The sequence below is a fragment of the Acomys minous genome, assembly GCF_964271855.1.
Source record: "Acomys minous genome assembly, chromosome: 7".
NCBI lineage: Eukaryota > Metazoa > Chordata > Mammalia > Rodentia > Muridae > Acomys > Acomys minous.
The window spans coordinates 94,402,867-94,429,814 of NC_140488.1; the positions used below are offsets into that span (position 1 = coordinate 94,402,867).

General features: G+C 38.8%; 1 protein-coding gene across 13 annotated transcripts in view; it reads right to left on the reverse strand.

Annotated features, from left to right (window-relative positions):
* Positions 1–1,603: 1,603 nt before the first annotated feature.
* REPS2 (RALBP1 associated Eps domain containing 2) overlaps positions 1,604–26,948 on the reverse strand; it is a 213,779-nt gene continuing 188,434 nt past the window's right edge. For all 13 annotated transcript variants that reach the window (XM_084790161.1, XM_084790163.1, XM_084790171.1 and 10 more), the window contains 3 exons: positions 24,786–24,931; positions 16,042–16,147; positions 1,604–7,322 (listed from right to left, as the gene is read on the reverse strand). In XM_084790161.1, coding sequence (XP_084646287.1) covers positions 7,254–7,322; positions 16,042–16,147; positions 24,786–24,931 — 321 coding nt within the window. In that variant the 3' untranslated portion in view covers positions 1,604–7,253. The remainder of the gene's footprint in view (positions 7,323–16,041; positions 16,148–24,785; positions 24,932–26,948) is intronic.

Genomic DNA, 26,948 nt, shown 5'->3' on the forward strand with positions numbered 1-26,948 from the left:
CACTCCTCAGTCCATATCTGCTGCAGTATATGGCTGGCCCTGCACTCTATGTTGGACTTTCTAGAACAAGGACTTTTCCTTCCTTCTCCTACACCATATAGTCTGGATACTTTGTTGCTCCTGTTTTCTCTCTCTCTCTTTCCCCCTTACTTAGCAGCCAAGAGCTGCTTCCAATGAACCTACAATTATATACTTTAAGTTACCTTACATTGGCAGCCTGGGTCAAAAGACTGGCTAAGAGTCTGGCATAGCCAAAATGGCCCATCTATATAGGGGCCAGAGGAGCTTCAGGGATGGAAGCTGAGCCAATACCTGGGTGGGGGATGGGGTATGCTAGCCTGGAAGGTTCTGTAACAGGTAGAGACTAAGGGATGCTGGGAGAGCTTGGTGGTCAGGTCTGCTTTGATATGTTAATGGACACCTCAACCATTTGTCTGGTGTTTGAGACCTAGCAATGGTTACAGACAATTTAGTGCTTTGTGGAAGGGAGGGTACAATAAAACAGCTCACATTATAGCATGCAGAAAACACTGAAACCAAGACGGGCCTCAAGGACTTCCTAAAGTCCTCAAAATCTTCCAAAATAATAACCAACGGCTTTACTACACGTCCAAAGCATAATAGATGAACACTATAACACAGCAGAAAATAAGAAAAAGTCTTGAGACAATAGGAGACTTGTGTCTCCTAAAATTATACACATTTCAAAGGTAAGAAGTTGCAACTGAGGTGCAAGAGTCCTTGGTCAGGATTTGAGGAACCATGTTCTTCACTGTCCTTTACCACTCCTGTGATGGTTAGTGTTGTTAGCTTGACAGAACCTAGAATTGCCTGGGAAACAGACCTTGGGCATGCCTGTAGGGGTTATCTTGATTATACTAATTGCAGTGGGAAGAGCCCTGGCTGTGGATGGCATTGTTCTTGATGGGATTCTGAACTGTATAAATGAAGAAAGGGAATTGAATAGCAGAGTGACCAATAACTCCAAACTCCTGCCACCCTGATTTCTCTGTTATGATGGATTGTGAGCTGGAATAAACCCTTTCTCTCTTAAGTTGCTTCTGTCAAGGTATTTTATGACATTAAAAAAGCAAAGGAAGTAAGACAAACCCTTTTTTAGCTAAGAACATCATGATGGGAACACTTTTTGTTGTCATTGTTTTATTTGTTGTTGTTTTAGTTGTGAGACATGGCTTCACTATATAGCCTAAGCTGGCCTTTCACTCATTAGATAGCTCGGGCTGGTCAATAATTTATGACCCTCTTGCCTCAGCCTCTAAAATGGTAGGATTACAGGAATATACCCAGTTTATGAATATTTACAAACTAAAAGAATGCTGAAAGAATAAAGCAAGTAATCTGGCTCCATGCTAAGTCCAGTTTCAAGTCAATAGATTTTTCAAGTGAGTCTGTTCTGATGTTCCATGACTATGTGCTTACTGTTTATAGATACTAAAGAACCTGCCAAATCAGGAGATAAATTAACCAAACCACAAACTTTGATTTCAATGGAAAGACCCTCCAACTCCTTTCACATTGCCTGATTTAAGTGCACATGAAACCAAATAGAGACCAGAAAATATTGACACCAAGACGCCATCAAAACCATTAGTTATCATACATTTATTTTTAACATAGCACCCCAGTTTCACATCATGTACATTTTCCAAGTTGGAAATCCTTAACTTACTATGTTCTTCACAGATTTTTCAACAAGTGTGAAAAAGAGGCAGTAAAGTTAGCATGAGTCTACAAATCACAATCCAAATCTAGGACACTCTTGGAGATTTATTTATGTTTAAGGTAAATACACAGAATGTTCCCAGTGCTTAGCAAATGAATGAGACTCTGGCTGAGTTAAATATTAGCACAACTTGTTAGCACAATATCAAGAAAAGACAGAAAGCATCAAATATATACTTTGCTGTTACACTTTTTACTGTTACATGTACCTGTAGTGAAAAAATATAATATACATTTTTACCTTCAAGGTTAAAATAGACAGTCAGTTCATTATCTCTCTTAGCCAATAACTAGGAAGACTAAAATGGCTCTTTTTGTCTCTGGCTCACTTAAATGCCTTACTTGTGCTGGAGATGAAAAGAATAGTAGCTCTAGTTCTAAAGAAGAGGGCATCCCTGCTTCCCAAGTTAGGAGCAGTGGAAGTTGTCACACAGTTGACTTGAAACAAAAACTACAACTTAGTTGATCAAAGTGACGCATGATTGGTACTGTGTTCAGTCTTATGGCAGAGCTCCCTGAAAGAACCTTAGGATCTAGTCCTATCATCCCAGACTGTTATGAACCTGGTACCTGAGGGGTTTCTTAATGTAGTCCTCAAATCATAAGTTAAGCCCTCTTAAGCCTGCTGTCCTCTAGTCTTTAGAGTCATAAACCTACTGATGCTAATGTCCCACAGCGATGACACTAGCTAGGAGCAAGATAGGAAAAATCAGACATACAAACTAAGCATTCTTCAATAGTTGCTAGCAAAGCAAGGCTTCTGCAGACAGAGTGGGTACTGTCAACTACAACCTGCAGTGCTTTCAATGTATCATTTACTAACCATGTATGTTTAGAGAAATTAGAAAGGAAGGAAGCCTACAAGCCTAAAACTAACTATCCCTGGGCTTCCCAGCTCATAATTGCATAATGGCTGCTTCAAGACATATTTACTAGACTTTCTCTGAAAGCCTGTTTCGGGCTAGGCAGCAGCTCTCAGAATCTGCATGCATTGCCTTTAAAGTCTGTCTATTATTCTTGTGATGTTCATATATTTAGATGTATTCTATTCCTCTTCACAAACAAGCAAAGCAAAATGGCCCACAGAAATATTTATTCAAATTGCCATCAGTGGCGAACCTGTCTGTGTTGGTGAGCTGTCTTCATCAGCTGTGCCAAAAGAGAAACAAAACGTGCAGGCTGAAGATTGCACACATCCAAATCTCTGCTTCTTACTAGGAACTTGAGCTACACTGAGTCATGACACAAAAAATCTATAACACCTATAACTAGAGTCGAAATTCAACTGATCTGTTGAAGTCTGAGTTTTAATGGAACACTTGAAACAGAATTAATCAGCTGGAAAGAGAAAAGAAAACCACTAGTGTTGTACTTAGTGTGGGGTGGGGGGATTCTTTAGCCACTACTTCATTTTTATCACATTCTCAATGTTCAAACCACAACCCAATGAGCCTCCTTCTCAATCACATGGGCAATCTGCTTGTGATGAGATGGCTTTATGTTTGTAAGACCGTATTCTCTTGATGCTATCTAGTCAGAGTGTGACTGTAGTTTGTGTTGAACAAATGTTTTAGCTTTAAGGTGTTAATACTATAATTGAGATCTTTCTAACTACTGCTTTAAAAAGACATTTGCAAATGTCTGTCTTGATTGCAAGAATTACATCAATTTCAGATGTTGTCTAAATGATCTTCTAATTATGTATCTTTTATGGCCACAGGTATGAGACTAATCAGGACAGAGACAAATATTTAGCAATACTATACAACCAAATCACAGCTAAAGGAAAATATTTTACAATAGTGTAGACATTGGTAGGAAGTCAAAACAAAAGTTCATGTTTTTGATTACTTATCTCTAAAATGTGCTAAAATGGAACATTTGTGACACAAGCAACCAACGATATACTGGAGAAAACTACAAGCTACTACATATTGAGTTCTGTTTTATCACAGTAGTCTATCTGAGAAAGCAAATGCCCATAGGAATATGGGACTGGAATCTGTTCAAAGCAATAGCGTTTGAAAATTCTGCCAAGATGTAAAGTAACATACTGCATCTTCAAAGGTGAGGCATTAGAAGAATAGTTTAATAATATTATTTCCCTTCAAATTGTATTTTTCACTTAATTCTTAGAGAAATATCTAGACCTAAAATTCCTTAGGAAATGTTTTCATAAAGACCAATTAACATGATAAATAGAAAAGGCTTTCTTATCTATTTTTAGGATTGACAGGGGACTAACTTGGAATCTATAAAATCAGGCTAGCATCCCAACTCTGCCACTAGCTATCTATTTCTATGGATTCCTGGGTCAAGAGTCCACAGCTCTTAGGCATGTGATTTTCCCATGCCAGCAACAGGAGAGGAACATTGCTCCAGCCTAGCTCTAACTTTCACATAGCCACAGCCTCCAGCTAAGCTGATTCATTTCCCAATAAATCCCAAGCACTTGTATGATATTTATAAAGTGCTTTGATCTTTCCAACTAGAGCAAACATCTATCTTGATTGTCACGTTACATATCCATTCTTTCTATTTATCATTTGGGCTTTGCTTTAGGTCTATGGATAGAAAGGCAGTCAAATGCTATATGACACTTATAAGAGATGCTAAAGGCCCCAATAAGCCCACGATCAGTTCCTACTGTGCTTTCATCTCTAGTACTGGATGATCCCCATGCAGGAAGATCATTGAACAACAAGGCAATTAAACCCCCATGAATGGAGATAGGGTTAACATTCACTCTGTAGAATTCTGTACAACAAGCAAGTCTCATCTCTCATCCCTCATCAAAAAAGCTTCTTTTTGTGGTAGATGGTGATTAATTCCAGAGTAGTGGGTGATTTCAATGTGTTTACCTTCCTGTAACATATTAAAGGCTCTCAAAAATATTATCAGGCACTGTAACCCTAAGAAAACACAGAAGTAAAGGATGAATACTAGTCATATAATAATATGTATTTAGTAGTATATATTTAGACAGAAACACAAATATTTATTTTTAAAAATCTATTTCTAAGCAACTAGTAAACTGATAAAAATTAAGTACAGCAAAAGAATTCTCTCTTCCTCTCTCTCTCTCTCTCTCTCTCTCTCTCTCTCTCTCTCTCTCTCTCTCTCTTTGTGTGTGTGTGTGTGTGTGTGTATTATTGGTATGTGTTTTAATACAATGCCTAAATTAAAATATTGGTGATGAGATGGAGGTGTGGCCCACCATTTGTCTAGAATGAATGATGTCTTGGGTTTGATACAGGTGAAGCTATGAAATTCAGAAGGCCTTGATTGCCCAATGCAAACTTTAGCCTTTACAGAAAACAAAGCCAACTAAATAAAATTCCAATCTCTTCACTCAGTTCCTCATGTCATTTACTTCATGAGGGAGTCATGTCAGGGTTTTAAAATGCTCAGTATAGACTAACATTCCTTGGGTTGTGTCTAGTTGGTGGATATGAAGCGCTATCCCAAGTGAGTGTATATGCACCTGAAGATTGTGAGCTAAAGTACATATGCTAGTCTTTCCTGTATTCAGTGTACCAAATGCTAAACATGCTGTGAAAATCTGCACTCATAACACTGTTGAAAATATATCACAGCCCTCACATCCCAGCAAATGGAAAAACAAAGTCATCTAGGAATTTGAACTGACCTACTCATAATCTCAGGAGGGGTTAAACTCATTCCTGAGCCCCTCCCGACAAGAGCAACAACTAAAGGCAGCCAAAAGAGAAAAAGAAATGCAGAAATAGTTCAAGTTTCATGAATTTCCAAATCAAATCAGATTCAAATCCTTAAATATGCATGGAAGAGATTCAACAATTTGTTTTTCTTTGGGAAAACATCATCTGTTTGAACCCTTCTCTTCTGATGTTAAGCTACTGCTAAAGCTTGCCAAAGGAACAGAGAAGTATTAAATAAATGCCTATTTTACTAAATGCTCTCAGCTCTATTGAAATCAACAGCTTAATCTTACATATTGTAAATCTATCCAAAACCATATCAAAAAGTACCCTGTACATACCACATCCCACTACCCAAAGAATAAGAAATGCACAAGAGACAGCATGCTGTGCTGGAAGTCTCTGGAAGTAATGCTAACATTGGAATGCCCTGTTGAGGATCAGCGAACCAGGGACCCTATGACCCTATAGGTCAGTCATTTCCTACTTTCAATTGGGCTACACTACTAAATTTCTACAGGATACTGGCTTCTGCCATTTGAGCTTGCTTCCACTAGAATTACCTGAGCTCCCCTGAACTGTATATAAAGCCAATACCTCCCAAAAGCACGCTTTACAAAGAAAAAGTAGTCATATAGCTGGTGAGAAGATTACATTCTTTCATTGTCTTCAGGCCCCACACATTTGAAATCCAGGCTAAAATAAAGACAATGGCAACAACAACAACCAGGAATTGTTGCAGAGTTGGTAGCTATTTCCCTTCCCTTCTTAGCCTGGATAACTGGGTACAACAACAAATAGGTAGCAATCCAGCTACTCATATTTGATGGGTGGCTTCCAAGTTCATGCATTTACAGAGATGCTATCCCATGCAGGATAAAAGTAGGGATCTGGCAAGTATTTAAAGTAGATTGTTAAAGTAGATTGTGCTTGCCCAAAAGTTTACATGAAAAGGACTAAGTTATCTAGGTTGATGGCCTAGACTGGACACATTAAACAGTCCATTGCCAATTTCTCTATTTCATGGAGGTGTAAAGACCCAATAAGATTCTCATATTTAATAGAAAACAATAATCATGTATTATTTATAGCTTATACAATATCAAAATGGTACTAGAGAAGCAGTTTTTAGCATATAGTGGTAGAGGGCACTGTGCCAGTGTAAATCTGATACTTTAATTGTATTTCAGCTTTTGTTTTTATTATCATCATGCCAAGACTATCCAGCTTGAATCCACACTATTCAGGAAGCCAACCTACTGTGTGTAACACACATACAAGAATAAAATGAGCATCCTGGTAGTACTTCATTAATAGCTTCTGTAAAAAGTATAAATTTTTAAAATAAATAATGCTTTGAATTATCTGCTAGAAGACTAACTTTAATAAGGAGCAATATCGAAAAGTGGTTAAATGCGAGATAAATCCCACTAATAAGTATAATTTTTAAATGATATTTGGATTAAACTGGAGTATTTCTGCCCATCAGGCAAGCATTCAATCACTGCACTATATCCCTAGCTCTCTTTTTACTTTTTATTTGAGACAGTGTCTCAGTAAGCTTCTCAAGATGGTTTTGAGCTTCTGACCCTCCTGCTTCAGCTCCCAGGTAGCTGATAATTAAGATTTTAAGTGCAATAATTAGTTGAAGACATTTTTACCACCACTGTAAAATTCATGTGAACTGCAAAAGAGAAAGTCATATAGATTATGTTGTGCTGCTCACAGCTTTTGACATTGAGACATCTATGACAAGTAGTTGGGCTCAAACACTCAAAAGAAAGATCTTGGCAGACAAAGTCACCCACTGTCACTCGAGCCTTGAAAATGTCACAACACTGTGACTGGACGAAGTTGTTCCAATTGGTTTTCCAATGCAATCCGTTCTTGATGAACCTCCTAAATTATACAAAACAGGGGAAAGAAAAAGAAAAGGCATCATTTCTTGGGTTCATTTCTTTTCTTTACACATTCACAGGAAATACACATGTGGATGAAAGGCACCAATTTCAATGCTAGTGATTGAATGATGGGGGATTCACAATCACTAAGCCACTGTACTGCTAGCACTGATATGTGTCAACACAGAGTGGTAACCTTGAAACAGTCATCTCAGACACAAGAACAGGCAGCCAAGTGCCAGCACTGTGAGCATGGTACAACAATGAGCATGCACTTCATAGTACAACCGATCAACTGTTCTTTGCGACCCTGGCCTTCGCCTCACTCTGCATGGATGGGCCCAGAAGGTGGCAGAGAATGACAGTAAATATTAAAAAGCCAATAGGCGAAAACTAAAAGGAAAAGTAGACTCCAAGTACAAAACTGAATCACCTCAGCTAAATTTCTAGTTGCAATCTCTGGCTTCTTTTCTGACAATACTGAGCCAGGCATGAAGGATAAAATGATACACTGGTCATCCTCCACCAAAATCTCTTGTCTAGGCTCTTGCACATACTACAGCTTAATGTAATTACTGGGTAAAAGACAGAAGAGAAGAACAGCAAACTGCTATTTGGAAATGCAAATTTTCAGTCTTAAAACAGATTTTGCACAGACAAAAAGGACGCATAAAGGCACTCTTAAATGTGATTGGCCAAGGTAGGCAAGAATTCTTATGTGAAGGATCAACTCTGAGATGCTCCAGAGAGCCAATATATATTTGAAAAACTACTGCACCAACCAAGGACAATACATGGAGTAAACATCAAACCCCTACTCTGATCTAGCCAATGGACAGGGCATTCTCCACAGTTGTGTGGAGAGCAGGAACTGACTCTGACATGAACTCTGGTGCCCCATATTTGACCACTTCCCCTTGGTGGGGAGGCCTGGTGGCACTCAGAGGAAGGATAAGCAGGCTACCAAGATGAGACTTGATACCCTATGACCATATAGTGGGGGAGGAGGTCCCCTTCAGTCTTAGAGCTAGGGGAGGGGAATAGGGTGAAAGTGGGAGGTAGGGAGAGAGGAATGGGAAGTTACAAGGGATGGGATAACCATTGAGATATAATCTGAAGAAATTAATTTTTTTAAATGCCCAATGGTTAAAAAAAAAAAAAAGGAAGGAAGGAAGAAAGAAAGAAAAAGAAAAACTAATGTACAGAACCAAATGTTCATTCATTTATACTTTTAGCAACCTATCTTCTATATCTATGGGCTGTAGGTCAGATGCTGCTCTAGCTATGATGGTAACAGCAAAACCCAAGAAAGAATAGGCTTGGGGGAGCAAATGAGTTTTGTGAAAGTGATATGCAAAAGGAATGGAGTTCAGTTCGCAGCGTACTTGCCTAAAAGGTCAGTCATTCTAGGTTCCATGTCTAGCAGCACATAAACAGGCCATAGTGCATGTGCCTGGAGTCCCAGCACTTCAGGAGATTTAAAAAAAAAAAGGACGACCAAAAGGAGTTCAAGGCTGGGATATATTAGTGAATCTGATAGGAGCCTGAGTAAGAAGGAGACCCCATCTCTATAAAACAAAGCTGAAAAAAAGCAAAAAGAACAATAAACCTGACCTACCCAAAAGCCGGAGAGAGAACATAAAGCCAAATAAAATGAAGTAAAACTGATACAAAAATAGATATCACTTCAAAAGATTACTGAATGACTTTCCAGGGTCTGGGTAGCATTTTGCAGTCCCACCACCAATGCATTAGGTCCCAATTGCCTTCCCTTAATGATATCATGTTTTGCTTCAGCAGTTCTAATGTATGTATAGTAGTATATAATTCTAGCTTCAGTTGTTATTTCCCAAGTGGCTAATGATGGAGAATATCATTGCACGTGCATATATGTCATCCCTACATTCTCTTTGGTGAAATATCTGTTTCAGTCCTGTGCCAATTTTTAAATCAAGATGTTTAGGTTCTTTTTTAAAATTTATTCATATTATATCTCAATTGTTATCCCATCACCTGTATCCTCCCATTCCTCCCTCCCTCCTGCTTTCACCCTATTCCCTTCCCCTAGGTCTAAGACTGAGGGGGACCTCCTCCCCCACTATATGGTCATAGGCTATCAAGTCTCATCTTGATAGTCTGCTTATTCTTTCTCTGAGAGCCACCAGGCTTCCCCACCAAGGGGAGGTGGTCAAATATGGAGTTCTTAATCTTTTTAAAAATATTATTTAAATTTTTTCACACTACATATGTTGATCATATTCTTTCCAGTCCAACTCATTCCAGATCTCCACTACCCATCCAACTTCATGTTCTCACTCTCTCAAGCAGGAGAAAGAACAAAAAGTGAAAATTAAAACAGACAAGCAAGCTGAAAATAATACAAAAACAGCAAAACAAAACAAAAGCATGCACAGAAAATTTGCTTTGTGTTGGACAACTACTCCTGGGCATGGGGCTTCCCTGGAGTGTGCTCATTATACCCAGTGAGAGTCCATTGGAGAAAATGACTTTCCCTTTCCCAGAAAGGTCAATTGCAAATAGATTCTTAACTAGGGGTGGGACCTTGTGTCCACGTCCCCTTCTCCATACTGGGATTTTGCCTGGCTTGTGCATGTGCAGGCCTATGTATGCTGCCACAGTCTCTGTGATGTCATATGTGCATCAGTCTTGTTGAGTCTGGAAAATGCTCTCCCCTTGGAGTCATCCAGCACCTCTAGTTCTCATAATCTTCCCGCCTCCTCTTCCATGTGGATCACTGAGGAAGGTAGGATTTTGACGAAGATATTCTATTTAGGACTGAGTGCTCCAAAGTCTCTCACTTTCTGCACATTGTCTAGCTGTGGGTCTGTGTTAATTCCCACTTGGTGAAAGAAGCTTCTCTGATGAGGGATATAGTAGTGTGTCATTAGGAGCCATTTTATTGCTATGTTCCTTTAGCAGGCTGATAGTAGTAGGTTTTCCCTCAGACTTATTTTTGAGTTTTAAACTGATGTTTTGATCATAATACAAGCTTTCTGTCTAATATGTAGTTTGAAAATATTTGCTCCCTATCTGTAAATTGTCTCTTAACTCTCTGGTGTCTTTGGCAGAGCAAAGGTGTTTAATTTTAATGAAGGCCAATAAATTATTTTCTTGTAGATGATGCTTGTGGTCATTTCTTTATACTAAGGTCATGTCTAACCTCAAGTCATGTGGGTTTTTCTCTTTATTTTCTCCTAAAAGTTTTATCGCTTTATGTTTTCCATTAACATGGATGAGCCTTTGTAAGTTAATCTTTGCAGATGGGGTGAGACTTAGATCAAGTTTCTCTATTACATATGGATAACCAATTGCTAAATGTGTTGTTGGGAGACTAGCTTTTTGGTGAGTTGATTTTGCATCATTGTCTTTTACCAAGTGGCTTTATGTGTAGGATCTATTTCAGGATTCTGATCTGCACACCACTCTCGGCACTATACTGCCTTGATTATTGCAGCTTGACAGTGATTTCTTCATTTGTTCTTTCTTTTCACACTGGGTTTTTGCAATTCCAAGTTCTCCAGCCCTCACACACAAAATTTTGGATCAGCTTGTTTGTATTCATTTTTAAAATCCTGCTGGGATCTTAATTGGTATTGTCATGAATCTAAAAGATCACTGGGGAGAAAATGACATCTCTATTCTATTGACTCTTCCGAATATACAGAGAAGATGTATCTGTACCTGTAGGGTTCCCTGGATTTCTCTCGGCAGTATTTCTTTGTTTCCAAGTATACAAATCTTATGTGTATTCTCATAGTTTTGTACCAAAGTATTTCATTTCGGGGGAGGAGGCCAGCTACTGTGAAGTGATACTTTTTAAAGATTCCATTACCAATTATTTATGATTTATACACAGGAACATGACTGGTTATTTTGTGTATTGTTCTATATCCTATGACCTTCACAAATTCAACTGAACAATCAAATTGGTTTTTTTTCAGTCTAATTTGCAATAGTATCACAAAAATGTTCAACAACTTTTCAAAAGATTATATACTCAAATTTCAGAATCCCTTGGGAATTTTAGATGGCTGAAATAGTTGTAGAGACTCCTCTGCTTTCAGGTTAGCAAGATCAACATTGTTTACATGTCAATTCTCCTTAAACTTGTTGATAGATTCAATGCATAATCCTAACAGTTTTTAATTTGTGGCACTTTCCTACCAATCCTCAAATTTGCATGAGATAAAAGACTTACAAACCCCAATGGAATCATTAAAAAACAAACATGTTGAAAATGTTATATTACCACATTTCAAGACAGTATACAGCAGCAGCAATCAAGACTGTGTAGCACAAGGATCCACAGAAAGACTGATGGAACAGATAAGAAGTCAGAACTGAACCCACAATTTCAGGTCATTAGATTTATGATAATGGCACCAAAGTGATGAAGAGAAAAAAAAGTATTTTCATCAAATGATGCTGGATTAAGAAAATACTACATGGAGAGAAATGAAACCTGACCCTAATGTCACATCATGTACAAATTTAATTTAAAAATATAAAAGAAAAACAATAAAGCTGTTAGAAGAAAATATTAATTATTTCATAATCTATAGATATACAAAGTTCCCTTACATAGAAAGTAATAATCATATTTCTTTAAATGGCAAATTTGGATTCTATCAAAATTTGAAGTATCTACTCATAAAAGTATATAGTTCTTAAGTTAATAAGGTATACAAACACTAGAAGGGAATATTGACAAACATTTTGTGGGACTGTTTGGGAAGGATTAGGAGGTATGGCCTTGTTAGAGGAGTTCTATCACTGGTGGTAGACTCTGAGCCTTCAAAAATTCACTCAGAGCCAATCCCTTTCTCTGCCTGTAACTTGCAGATAAGACATAAGCTCTCAGCTACTGCTCAAGCGCTATGCCTATCTGCATGCTGCCATGCTTCCTACTGTGATGGTCATGGACTCATTCTCTCAAATTGCCAGTAAGCCCATATCTAGCTGCTGTTTTTCATAAGTTGCCTTGGTCGTGGATTGGTTTGGTTTGGTTTGATTTGGTTGTTTTGTTTTGTTTGAAACAGGGTCTCTCTGTGTAACCCTGGCTGTCCTGGGTTTAAAGACCAGGCTGGCCTCGAACTCACAGAGATCCACCTGCCTCTGCCTCCCAAGTATTGGGATTAAAGCTGTGTGCTACCACAGCTGGCTAACACCAATTATCAACTAATCCTATTTCTAGGATAAATGAGGATATATTTCCACATAAAAACATGTCCAAGCACTAGCCCAAGGGACAGGTCCCATGAAAGTCTGCACCTACCAGGAAACGGGGATAGAGGTGAGGACATCCTATTGAGACTCTAGATGAGGAAAATATAGAGGATAGGCAAGTAGGGGGACCCAGAGGGTCCTAGAAACCTACAAGAAGAACATTATGATGGCTAGATCTGAGCCCAGGGATTCTGCTTGATCTAAGGCACCATCCATGGACAAAACGGGCAGTCATCATCAAACCCCTACCCAGATCTAGCCAAGGGACAGAACATTCTCCACAGCTAAGTGGAGACTGGGGACTGACTTTCACAGGATCTCTGGTGCCCCATATTTGGCCATGTCCCTTTGTTGGGGAGGCCCAATGGCACTCGGAGGAAGGATAGCGGTCTACCAAGAAAAGACTTGATACCCTAGCACCATATTCAGGGGGAGGAGGTCCCCCACAGCCACCATCATAGGGAAGGGGGATTGGGGTGAAAGTGGGAGGGAGGGAGGAATGGGAGGATGCATGGGATGGGATAGAAAATGAGATGTAATAGGAATTATTTTTTAATTTTCAATAAAAATGTGTTATTATTAAAAAAAATGTCCAAGGTTTCTGTGGACTGCTCTGGCATAAATGAGACATTAATGTCATCCCTCTCTGCAGGATTCATGGGACATTTTTGGAGAGTAGGTAAAAAGAATATAAGTGCCACAGGTTGTAAAGAGGACTAGGACAAAACAGTGTTTTCTGAAAATGCAGAACTCATGAACTCACAGAAGTCATGGCTACCTGCAGAAGATCAAGCCAGTGAACATTCAAATGCAAATGGAGAGGGCCCAGAGGCCCCACCCATAGGCAGAGGAACTACTGGCAGTTGATGGCTGCTACCTCAGAGAGAGTCAGTTTTCTTTAGGGCTGTGGTCCCCCCTAAGTTGACCAGCAGTTAGTTGCAGTAGATGGCCCTACACCCATGCACTTAGGGGCAGCACAAGTTAGACTCAGTGATTTATTTTTAAAAGACATGAGGGGAGCAAAAGGGGTGAATATAATCAAAATACACTGCATGGAATTCTCAAAGAGTAAGTAAAAGCATGATATTTTTTTAAAAAAACATGTTCAATGATGCAGTTTTACTCACAATATTCTAAAACTGTAAACGGTTCAAGTTTTCATAAGTAGATCTAATAATAAAATTGCAGCATATTCACTCAGTGTGATATTAGGTAGCAATAAAAAGAGTAAATTCCTTATGCATATAACAAAACAGACAAATCTCAAAAACTTTCTACAAAAGTATTTGTTGTCGGATACTATCATATATAGTTACAGAACAGGCAAAACTATGATATAAAGACATCAGAATAGTGGTTGCCCTGTGGCGGGGGTAGAAGTAGAATGAGAAAGAACACAGGGACGCCTCTTATGGCAATGCCAACAGTCCCTAAACTCAATTTGGGTTCTACAAATATATGCATTTGCCACAAGATCAGCAAGTATGCAGATAAGACTTATATGTGTTAAATTTCACATTATAAGAAAAAACTGCAAAAAACATTGAACTCTATGAGGCTAGCTTATTCTGCATACATAGTGAGTTCCAGGACAGAAGGGACTATGTAGAGAGAGCTTATCTCAAAAAAATAAAATGTTAGTGGCAGAAGTGAAACAGTAGCTGTATAAATAATCACTGCGCAATTATTCCAAATTTTCTAATTATTTACAAGTTCTGGAATAAAATATCTTGGCAGAGGTGGGAGGCACATAAATGAGAAGTGAGGATGGGCGAGAGTAGGGAGTGCTGAAAGCAGTACCCATGGAGGAGGAGGCAAAGGAGGAGAAGCGCAGCCTCTCGGTCACAAGCACTGTTTCCAGATGGGCCTGGTGGTACATAACTATACCTCAGTGCTTAGGAGGTTGAGGTGGGAGGATTTTGAGTTCTAGTCCAGCCTGGGCTACATAGCAAGGCCCTGTCTTTTAAAAAAAAGAAAACTAATTTTAGAGAAGAGGATGGTCATTTATGCAGATCCTTCTAAAATCCCAACAAACAAACAAACCAAAGCTCATTAGGTTTGACCATAAGAGGAATGCAGGAAAACAGCAGGACCGAACTAAGGTGGGGGAGAAAGAAAACATTAAGGAAGTAAAGACAGTGAGTGAGAATAACTGCTAAGAAAACTCACAAGAAGGAGGCCAGGGAAATGGAGCAGTAATTACCCAAGGGGAACTAGTAATGCTGGAGTATGTTTATACATGGGTTGAGAATAACCCAGTAAAATCATGTCCCACCAAAACATGTCCAAGTCCTAATTCTCAGTGCCTATAAACACAATTTTATATGCAAACAGAATCATGTGAGGATGACACCGTGATAGATTAGGCTGGACCCTAACTCAAGGACTGGTGTCCTTAATCAGAAAGGCACAGTAAGAACAGATAACAGACAAGACACAGGAAGGATGTCACATCACAACAGAGATAGAGATTGCAACTTTATGTATAGGCCAAGGAATGGCAAGGATTGCCAGAAACTGCCTGGAGTTGGGAAACAGTAAACAAGGTATCATTTCTAAAGCATTCAAAGACAGCAGGGCTCTGATGATGCCTTAATTTCAAACCACAGAGCCAGGACAGAATAAAGCACTACGGCATGACATCACTAAACTTGCAGTATATGGTTAGAACAGCCTAAGAAACTGATGCCAAGGAGAAATGAGTGAGAAAAACAGGGATGATGTCCTTGAGAAAGCCAAATGGAACCATTTCCAAGGTACCAAAAGAGAGGTTAACCCAGTCTGTCTACTTCCACAGAAGTGTAAGCATCATTCATAGATGATCTAAACAATTATGCACTCACTCGGAAACTTTGAACAACAAAGAATGCAGAGTTGGTTTTGTTTCCTTTTTACTCATAACCGGTATACAGCCTCTATATTAAAGTTACTACCCTTAGTCTAAGCATTCAATACCAACCCTTGGAACTTAAATGCATTCATTCTCCACCAATTAAAAGAATTTTGACTCTGATTTAGCCAATGGACAGAACATTCTCCACAGTTGAGTGGAGAGTGGGGTGTGGCGAGCAGGAATTGCCTATGACATGAACTCTGGTGCCCCATATTTGACCACCTTCCCTTGGTGGGGAGGCCCGGTGGCACTCAAAGAAAGAATAAGCAGTCTACCAAGATGAAACTTGATATCCTATGACCATATAGTGGGGGAAGAGGTCCCCCTCAGTCTTAGACCTAGGGGAGGGGAATAGGGTGAAAGCGGTAGGGAGGGAGGAATGGGAGGATACAAGTGATGGGATAACAATTCAGTTGTAATTGGAATAAATTAATTAAATAAAAAATAACTATTAAAAAAGAATTATGAGAACAAAGACAGGACTTAGGGAAAAGAATGGGGAGCTGATGGTCAAAACAAATCAGAACAAAAAGCCAGGGTAAAGTGAAGGGATCCAAATGTGAGGAGCACCCCTTACCTTCAGCTGTTGCTGAAGCTCACTGTTTAAGCGGGCCAGCACTGCGTTGGCTTCTTTATTTTTGCGAATGGCAGTCTGAATGGCCTTCTTCTGTTTGGAAGACTGCCTGTAAAACAGTGCAAGCATTTCTATGAAAAGAGACTCAAAAGTCTGGACCCTTTCTTGCAAGTCAGAACGTAGACTCATGAGAGGTGCTAAACTGACAAAGGGTACCATCCCAGTGCTCCAAAAATAATATCCCATGTTCTCAGGCCAACAAGCAGGTAGGCCTACACCAAAATGAAGCAAATTTGTCAGGACAAATTATTTATACCTGAAGCCATTCCCATTTTACAACTTGAATAAAGGCTGTGAATTAGGCCTTTTCAAACATTTCTGTTTAAGTTATTCTAAGACATTTTAATAAGCATTTTTCTGACAATTTTTATTAGTCAAATGTCCCTTTTGTACAGGCATTAATGGAATCTACTTCAGTGGACAAGACTGGTGAAAAGGAAGAGAACATTTTCTTAAGCACAAGTTCTACATTAATTTAGCAAGACTGCCATATCCTCCTTTCTTTCTTTCTTTCTTCTTTTTTTTTCTTTTTTGGTTGTTTTGTTTTGCTTTGTTTGTTTTTGTTGTTGTTTGTTTTTTGGAGACAAGGTTTCTCTATGTAGCCTTGGCTGTCCTTGATTCACTTTGTAGACCAGGCTGGCCTTGAACTCACAGAGATCCTACCTGCCTCCACCTCCCTCAGTGCTGGGATTATAGGCGTGCACACGACACCCAGCTTCCTCCTTTATTTCTTTATAAGATAAAGAAAAATATGAGTTTTAATATGTACCTGAAGATGAGGTACTTAAGGAAAAGGGAGACTGCTTTTATACCAGCATACCTTAGCTAAGCCAGTACTAAATTCAAAGAAGAGGTGTAACTAGGGAGATCATGTGCTCCACTTGGGTCTATTAAAGTCTCCAGTTACAGTTTGGCCATAAGTCTTCTTAGTACCCTCTTGACCTTTTAAAACTGTCCATGGTGGGAATGATAAATCAACATGGTCTCCACAAGTATAACTTACAAACTCTTTTTCCCACAGCAAGAAACACAACTAAAGGATAACTCACACTCTCCTAGAAAAACAACCCTATTTTCAATCACTGAGAAATAAATCACAGTACAGATCTACCCTGTAGATATTTCCTGACTATTTCCTGCGGGGGTACACTATGCTAGCCACCCTGCTAGTCTGTAGATTAGTTACTCACGCAGTAAGTTGAAAGGTTGATTGTTTCAGCCATATAGAGGCAGGAAAGAAGCATCAAAAGTCTGCTTGTTTATAAAACAGAGATTACACTTAAAGTTGTGGTTCTGGGACTTAAACTCGGGTCCTCATGCTTGTAGAGCCAAGCACATTACCCACTGAGCTATCTCCCCCACTTTTTAAAAATAAATTCTGTTAGCATGCACTCATTGAGCAAAGGGAAAGGTTTTATAATGCCATTTTCATTCGAATACATCATGCACTTTGGCCAATATTCACTACTCACTACCCTTCTCTGCCCTGCTTCCTCTCCTACTAGTTCCTGTCATCTTCACAAAAGTCTTCTTTTTATTCTCATGTTGCACATGTGTGTGAGACAGAGACTATCTATGTTCCACAAATAAGAGTAATTTTTAATTCATAACTTCTTTACTAAATGATTAACATATGCAAGAATACAATAAAATAAATTGATACTGCAAAGTACAATTTTGAGAATAATACCAACATAACAGAAACAAAATATATATAACATAAGAATGTTTGAATTTTGACACATGATGCATTCCTCCGCTCAACAACAAACAGATTTAAATTTCTACTTAAGAGAAACTGTGCCTTGGTCCAATTTTAGTGTTTTTTCCAAAAGGACAACATTCTATAAGACTTTTACTTTGAGATGTTTGATATTCAAACATTTGTTCAAGTATGTAAATTTGGTTTCAAAGGCACATCTACAGCTATTGCACTTCTGGTAACATCTTGAATCACATCTACTTCTGATCAAGTACTATTTTAAGTTCTCAAACTGTAGACCCTTGAAATAAAATTTATTTCAGTTGTGTGTTTTTAATAAATTGAAATGAAGTAAAATTCATCTTCTCTTCACCACAGGAACAAAGAGCTATTATTAAAGTTTAGAAACTCAAGTCTGCCTTTCTACTCTAAAGAACAGTAATTACTAGTATTTCTGGTAAGGCAATAAATGTTCCAGGATAATATTTAATATATATACAAAGATTACACTGAATATCAACAACTAAAAGAACACAACAAAAAAGAAAAAATAAGAAAACACAATGGCCTATAAAGAGAATGAAAAGACAAGTTTCATCATGGCACAAGCTATGTGAAAACAACAAATCTAATAATGGATTTCTTTTCAGAATACAAAAAGTTCTCAAAACTTAGAGCACTAGCATTTGTCTCTCTGCTTTTTGACTGTGTATTTGCCAATGCAACAGCAGCAGCAGCCTCATGTGCTGTAGCTCTCCAAACTGTGAACCAAAATTAACCCTTCTTTCCAAAAGAAAGAAAGGAAGGAATAAGGAAGAGAACTCAAAATACAACAGTTAAAAAAAAGAATCAGAAAATCATCAAAGGAAAGGAAGAGATGTATGACCAAAGAGGATATGTGGTGGCAGATGCACACACACAGACACACACACACACACACACACACACACACACACACACACACACACACACACACACACGTTTTCAACATCACTAGCCTTCAGAAAAATACAAATTAAGACCACAGTGGTACAGAGTTCAAACAGCAAAAATTAAAAAAGGAACACCACTAAATTCTGGCAAAGACATTGAGAAACTCAATGTCTCACTCATATATTGCTGGTGAGAATGTGACATGGCACCACCATTCCAGAAGATAATTTAGTTTCTTTTCAAACTACACATATACTTAGCAGACAATCCAAAAATCACAGTTCAAGAGGCTTATCCCTTCATATCATTAAGTAAAGGAAGTGAGTCTAAGTGTAAATCTTTCCATTAAATAATTATTTTTATCAAAAAAAGATGCTTATCCCAATGAAAGGAAAATCAATTTATAAATAAAAATCTGTGCAGGGATACTTACATTACAGCAACTTTATTTGTGATATTCACCAACTATACACAGCTAAAATATCACTTAGTAGGAGAGTGTCTAACAGACTGGTATACCCATGCCACTGGACACTGCTGTGCAGTGCTGACTGATACACACATCTACCACACTTGGATGGATTTTTAAGGAATGAAAGTTTTCCTTTCTTTGGGATAAGTGTCCAGGACTGTTTTGTTTGGTTGGTTTGGTTTTTTATGTGCTAAATGTATACTGAGGGAAAATATATCAAATCCATAAGGTTGCATGCTACATGGTTCCATTTATATAGCATTCTTAAAATGAAAAGAATGGAAAATTACACAAGTGTCTGCTAGGGGCTATGGATGTTAGAGAATAGGAGGTAAGTGGGACTCCTCCTCAAGGACGTTGACACAGGAACTGCTACACAAATCTATATAACATGTGACAAAATGGTATAGAATTATCCTGGCTATATTTAGGTAAAATGTAATCATTGGAACAAACTTAAAGATAGACAAGCTTCTTTGGTATTACTTTTTGTTAGTTTCTATGAATCTATATAGTTCAAAACCTAAAGTTTACAGAAAGAGACCAATAAGAACCAGCTGCCTCTTCACCCTTAGACTATTACCATCCTATGTGAGTCAGCTTAGAACAGCTTCTCCTTCTCCAAGAATTGCCTCCGTTGCCCCTCTATACCTACATGGACAGATGCCTTGTATTCACGCTTGTTTGATGAAACCCTTACTTCCAGTTTCACACTTCAATGGGTGCTGGCTGGGGCATACTCATCTGAGCAGCTTCTCTCTCTCCTAGGTATGTGGATGATAGTTATGAGTTCAGTTCAGCCTTGGCACTTCACAGCAGCTGAAGGCTGTAGACTTTTTCCACAGAGAAAAATAGTAAATACCCTTTAGAACACTAGAAAATTTTCAGAAGGAACCCAAAGGTTGGCAGTTCCCATTTTATGATGTGTTCCTGCCACTATTTTCTATAAAACACCCCTATATCCTTATAAGAAATATGATTCCTTAAAGTTCTTTATGAATCAAGAAATAATATGCTAAGATATTCCAAGTTTTTTGTTGTTGTTGTTGCTGCTGGTGCTGCTGCTGCTGCTGGTGGTGGTGGTGGTGGTGGTGGTGGTGGTGGTGGTGGTGGTGGTGGTTTTGGTTTGGGTTTTTTTTTTCTATTTTGCAACCAAAGGAGTCCTAAGTAAAGAAAAGATCAGGTCTCCATTTAGACACCAATGTTAGGCCCAGGACTCCTGTTAACATCTTAGGAAGGTGTTTATCTTGCCTCATAACTGCTTCTGAAGCTTTCCACTACAGATTCCCCTAATATTTTATTCTGTGTTCCAATCTAGGTTACAACTGGCCCAGTTTCAAAGGAGGAAGACCTCTGACTAACAATTCAGCAGATAATCATTTTGTTTCATTGCGTTGCATGCCACACTATCTGCTGATGTGGAACAGAAGTACTGTGCAACACTTTCCATATGATCTGAAGTATAAATATGTTGGTGACAAGTCACCATTAGCCATATGGATAAAGGCAAGCCCCAACAAAATCTAGAATAGGAAGACAAGATGCCCAGTTTCCTGGACAGAATGATTCTACCCTTCTGAACTGTATTTTCTGTTCAAGTAGCAAATCCAAATTTATAAAAATATTTTTTGCTTATTCTTTGAGAATCTGATACATGTATACAATATACTTTTATTATTTTTAAAGGATATAAATAAGCTATGCATAGTGGCTCATGTCTATGATATACCAGCACTTAGAAGGCTGAGTCAAGAGGATTTCCATGAGTTTGAGGCCAGCCTAGGCTATATGGTGAGTTCCTGGCCAGCCTGAGCTACAGTGTGAGACTCAAACTCAAAAAAAAATCTTTCTCAGAAAGAATATAAATAGAAGTCTCTAAATAATAAAACTATTAGGTGGAACATGTAGGTTTGCATCTATATCCCAACATTTGGGCAATGAAAACAGGCGGATCGGGAGTTCATCATCCTCAGCTACACAAAGATCCAACATGACTAAATGAGATCCTCCCTTTAAGAAAAGGATACATCTTCTTAGCCTTCTCCCTGGGCTTTGACTTTTCCTAAGGAAACTGGGTGCATCTTCTAAGTCCCACACTTGTACTGCCTTTTCTAGAGTTGGAAATGGAGGACTTCCATCAGGGATTCAAGACATCAATCCCACAAACAATCCCAATACACCAAGCATGAGGAGGGAAAGAAAACAATTGCAACCACACTGAGAACATCATGTAGGTAAGCAAACAGTCTATAGTAGCTGCTAGACCACTCTGGAGTTACAAGGAAGAGTAGAGACTATAGAAGCTGACCATGGAACCATCACACGGTGCCCTCTGTCTCCATGTTGCATGAATAATCCTGTTTCCCAGGGGTTTATTTTTAATAGACAGAAAAGATGCAGCAAAGAAACAACTAAGCCAAATTGCTGTTAAACCAAATTCATGTTGGACTTTATTAATGATGACACATTATGAATTTTTTTGCACATAACCTGGACTCAGCAGTTTACTTGGATGAACTTACTAATTTCTTTGTGTGAACAATGTAATACCAAAAGTGAATTTGTTTCTGACAATGGTTCATTTTTTATGTTCATTTTTATAAAAGCTGATGACAGTTTTATAGCTAGCCTACTTTATTTTTAGCCTTTCTCGGTGTTCTGTTGGAGAATTTAGGCTTACAGAAAATGATTGTGACTCTTCTTCTCATTTTTCCCAAAGATATTACATAGCAACTAACACTGTAAATGAGAAGGAAGTGGGGGGTAGGTAACTTAGCTATATACAGCACATGTCTAAGGGAATCTGAGCTTATTCTCTCTTAAAACTCTGTCTGAGAAAGAAGGGTAGGCCAACCATTTTGTATAGTTTGGTTTTGCTCCTGGCCTTTAAGAAGTATGAATGCTAAATTCCTTCCTATCATGCCAAAGTAAACTAGTCTTAGAACTAAAATAAGAAGCTGTATACAATACTCTCATGTGAAAACTTAGGCCTTGACTATTCACATTGTGCATTAGTCTCTTAGCTAAATATCACATGGTCCCCACACTAGTATGCTGAGGGACATTCACAGAACATATGAATAGAAGAAAGCACCATTTTAATAAATACTGTAGGGACAACTGTATAATTACCATGTCAAATGAAGTTGAACCCCATCTTCTCATGAGACACAAAATGAGCTCAAAATAGAGCATAGGTATCAGCATCAGATATAAAGTGACAAGACTTTTTATAAGTAAATAATCTTTATGGACTTGGAGTAGGCATCAGTTTCTTAAATATGACACTAAAAATATAAGTGACAAGCCAGACATGGAGGTATACAACCTCAACCCTAGAAGTCAGGAAGCAGAGGCAGGTGGACCTTTGTGAGTTCAAGGCCAGACTGGTTTACAAATCAAGTTACAGGTCAACCATGGCCATACATTGAGACCCTGTCTCAAACACACACACACGTAAACTTGGTACTTCAAACTACACAAAGCAAATAAAAACACAACCAACAGAACAGGAGAAAATATCTGAAAATGTGTATATGAAAGGGGAGCTGTATGCAGACTATATGAAGAACCCAAAACACAAATATAAATGGGTTATGAGTAGATGTTTATCCAAAACTGTATTCAAATGGCCAATAAGCACAGGAAAAGATGCTCAACACTATTTATTAATCATTAAAGAAATATAAATCAAAACCACTGTGAGGTACTACATTACAGTCACTAGGATAGATTGTATGAATACAACAATAGTTAATGAAAAAGAGGTCATAAATCTGAAAGAGAGCAGGAGGCACGTGGAAGGGTTTGGAGAGAGGAAAGGAAATGAATAAATGATGCAATTACATTATAATCTCAAAAAATAAAAATGTATATTTTCTTACACAAACTAGATAAGTATTGATGAAGAAATAGAGAACTAAAACCCTCACATACATTGTTAGAAATGTTGAGTGGAGTGGTCACTGTGAAAAATAATTAGGCACTTCTTCGATGTGTTACATAGCATTATCATGTAAGTCCAAATTTTACCCAGATATATATTCCCACAAGAAACAAAAACACATGTCTATACAGAAACATGAACATAGACAGCACTACAGCATTATTTATGCAAAAAGTTCACACAACCCAAAAGTCTGACTGATGAATCACTGAATAACATGTGGAATATTAATAGAGTGGAAAAGCACTCTACATAAAAATTAAGTTCTAATTCATGTTACAACATGGGTGCACCTTCTAAGCACTAAGAAAGTAAAAGGTAATCGAGGACAAAGGACCACATGATACATGACTATATCTATGTAAAATGTAAACAAAGTAAAGACAGAGTAAACTAGTGATTTCTAGCAGCTGAACAGGGAAGGGAAAGCAGGGAGCAACTCCTACTGGGCAGGAAATTCTTTTGGAGATAACCACAAAAAAAGGTCCCAAAATTATAGTGTGGCAATGGTCACATAACTTTTGTGAATATACTGCTTTGGAGGGCAACAGGACCACTACTGACTAACTAGAATTAATATGAAGCTGAAATTCAGGAGGAAAATAGTCATCTTTGTGCTGACAGAAATCTATCCTTTTGGTTAGGAAGGTGAAGACAATGCGGAAAAATCACTTCCTGTACTGGTTGATGCCTTCAGGGAACTACCCATCTGAGGAAAGAAAAATCCTCTGAAGAAGGACATAAAGAATCCAAATGGGACCCAGCTTCCCAGGCAAGCTGCTGACATCAGACACAGAAGCTGTTGCTGTTCTTTCCACAGTAATCGCAGAAGGAAAGCTACAGAGCCCTGCGACCTGAAGGCCTCTACAGAGATATCACAAAGGTTCGCAAGTATTTGTAATACTGGCCAGAGAAGCTCTCTTCTAGTCAAGTGACAGCAGCGGGATTTTGCCCTCAATATATCAATGTCACTACAAAAGGACTGAGTCAAGTAAGAGATCTTCTCAAAGGCAGCCTTCTACAGAAGGGCAATTTGTCCAAAACACTGTTGTCTGATCCTTGGAAGTGCCCACAGTGCCTCCACAATCTCTCTGGTGTCTGTTGCAGGTAGTAAGGGAAGTATTACAGAGGATCTGACTGTGCCATTCAGTACTGAGGAAACTAAAAACAGACTCTGCATCAGGGTCCCTTTTAAACCATACCCTATTGCTGCTGAGACTCGGTCTATGAACCCCGAGCTAGCCATGTACCCTGAAGGAACTTCAGATCAGCCATGAAATAAGAAATAATTACCCTCACCATACTTGTTCCCTTCATAGAAAAATCTGGACCAATACAAAAAGGGAGGTTAGGAAGGAAAGAAAAGAGAGAATGATGGGAAACCAAACCAAATACTCCTAGAACTTGCCTGCTCCTTTGGGCAGGCTAAGTCCTATGGAGTATAAGATCTACTTTATACTGTCAGATTAGGAGTCTGTAATGCCACCACCATCACCATCACCATGGCAGAGATGACTATGGCAACCATAAAACCCTATGGCTAGGACTGTAAGTGCAAACACATTAACAAATATATATGCATGCAGATGTAAGAGGAAGTTCCCCACCGTCTTTCACTCATCTGTGCCACTTACTTCTGTACTGTTGGTTGGGGTTTCACCATTGCTGCAGAAGCTGCCCCTCCAACTGGAGCAGCAGGCTCTTGGTTTTCAGTAGTTTGGTTCTCAGGTCTGAATTTCCTGCGAATAGGTTTTGATGGAGGCTGAGCATGTGGCGCATCCTGTGGATTAAAAAGAAACCCAAAATGCTCAAGAAGTTTTTTTAATGATCCCTCCATCCATCATGCCACTATCCAAAGTTCTGTCCTCAAGGTCAGAAGACTTCTCTATTCAAACTACACACCACAGACCTATAGCTGATACCTAGCTCACCAAGTGCTGGAGTGCGGTTAGCTGCAGCCTCCAGCAAACAGCCTGCCTGCCTTTCTTTTTAAATATGCTGAGAAGCTACTACCCGCTTCTATTACCAAGAAGGACACCAAAATAAAATTCTAGTGTCCTTACTCTTTTCCTTTTTTAATGCTGTAAACAATCTATATTTTTCTTGCCATTTAAACTCACGTAGACTGTATGACATCAGTTCCCAACCTATGGGTCATGACCCCTTTGAGGGTCAAATATCAGATATCCTGCATATTAGACATTTATATTATAATTCATAACAGCAGCAAAATTACAGTTATGCACTAGCAACAGCATAATTTTGTGGCTGGAGGTCACCACAACATAAGTAACAGTATTAAAGGGTCACAGCATTAGGAAGGTTGAGAACCACAGTTATATAACCACAAGGTCTTTTCTAATTGAAGACAAAATTGACTCTTGTCTCACTCTGAGGCTTTTTGGAGACTACAGTTCAAAGTCTGTAATGGTCTTAGTCACGTGTTCATCATTCTCCTACTCTTGATCCCTACGTGAAGTCAAACAAAAAAGCCAGTGTGTTCAAGGAAACAGCTGTACTGATTCCTTGTAGGATCCCATGTCCTCCCAAGTCCAAGGTCCACTCTCTTTGCTAAAAGAAAGGTCTAGGAGACAATACCAAAGAACAGAAAGAGGGGCGGGGGAGTACATAGGGAGCACAGCAGTGAGGAGTTCTAGCTGTGCAAAGAGCAGGAGCCCAGTGGTATGGCCAGGCAAAGGTAAAGGTGCCAAGATACAAGAAAAAAACCTGACACTCAGCAGGTGGGGAACAGGGAGATGAGAACCAACAAAGACAAATACATATGGAAATGTGATGGCCAAACTTACTGCTCTGCAAGCTAATTTTTAAAACTAATAAAACAACCAAAAAAAAAGCAAGAAAAGAAAGAAATCATGGTACCAAGAAGGGGAGACTGTTTCACCCACATGAGATGCTAACAGGGTCTCATTGTCCGAACTAGATGGTCCCAGATTCTTGGTGCCTTATTCAAAGGATTGGAAAATGAGCACATGAATGGCAAAGCAGCAAGAAGCTTGATTTAAACAGACAGTACAATCTGCCTCCATAGCATAGTGAGCAACGCGTCAGCCTCATCAATGGACAATACGGGACACATTGGAGAAATTAGTGGGCTACTTAAGCTTGCTATTTTGGGAGGCTTTCTTTTATGGGGTCCAGGAGGAGGACAAGTTGGTTGCTAAGGAGTGTAATATGGAGGATTCTATTTGACTGACAGGCTTGAGTTATATAAGCCTTTTCCTCACTGTGCATGTCCTTTCTGGTGACACATCTGATTTTAATCATATGTGTGCCCAATCATGCACAGACATAAGATGGTAAATAGAAGGTTTTCCTTAAAAGTTCACACAGAAAACAGTTTGCCTTAATGCACATGCATCCAAAACTAGTTCAAGCCAGAAGGGTTCCCTGGGTCTCATGCCTGATATGCTCTGGAGCATTTCTCAAAGGAAAATTACTACAAACAAGAAACTACTAAATGATTACTAAAAGGCAGGAGTACTTTATGCTATTGTTTGAAGTGGGGCATGCATGAAACTTGATGCAAATAGGGGTCCTAGGTTGCTGGCTGCACTGTTAGGAAAACCATGCATGCATATCCAAAACCAAGTGGAGTCCAAAGTTGCTGAGCTATTCCTATACACGTCTACCTCCTTAGCAGATGTATGGAGTGTTACTAAAGTCATCCAGCTCTCCCCACATTTTAAAAGTAGTTATTTATTTAATTTTCCATTTTGTGTGTAAGTACACCATATATGTGCAATGACCACTGAGGTCAGACAGTAGGGTGCCACAAT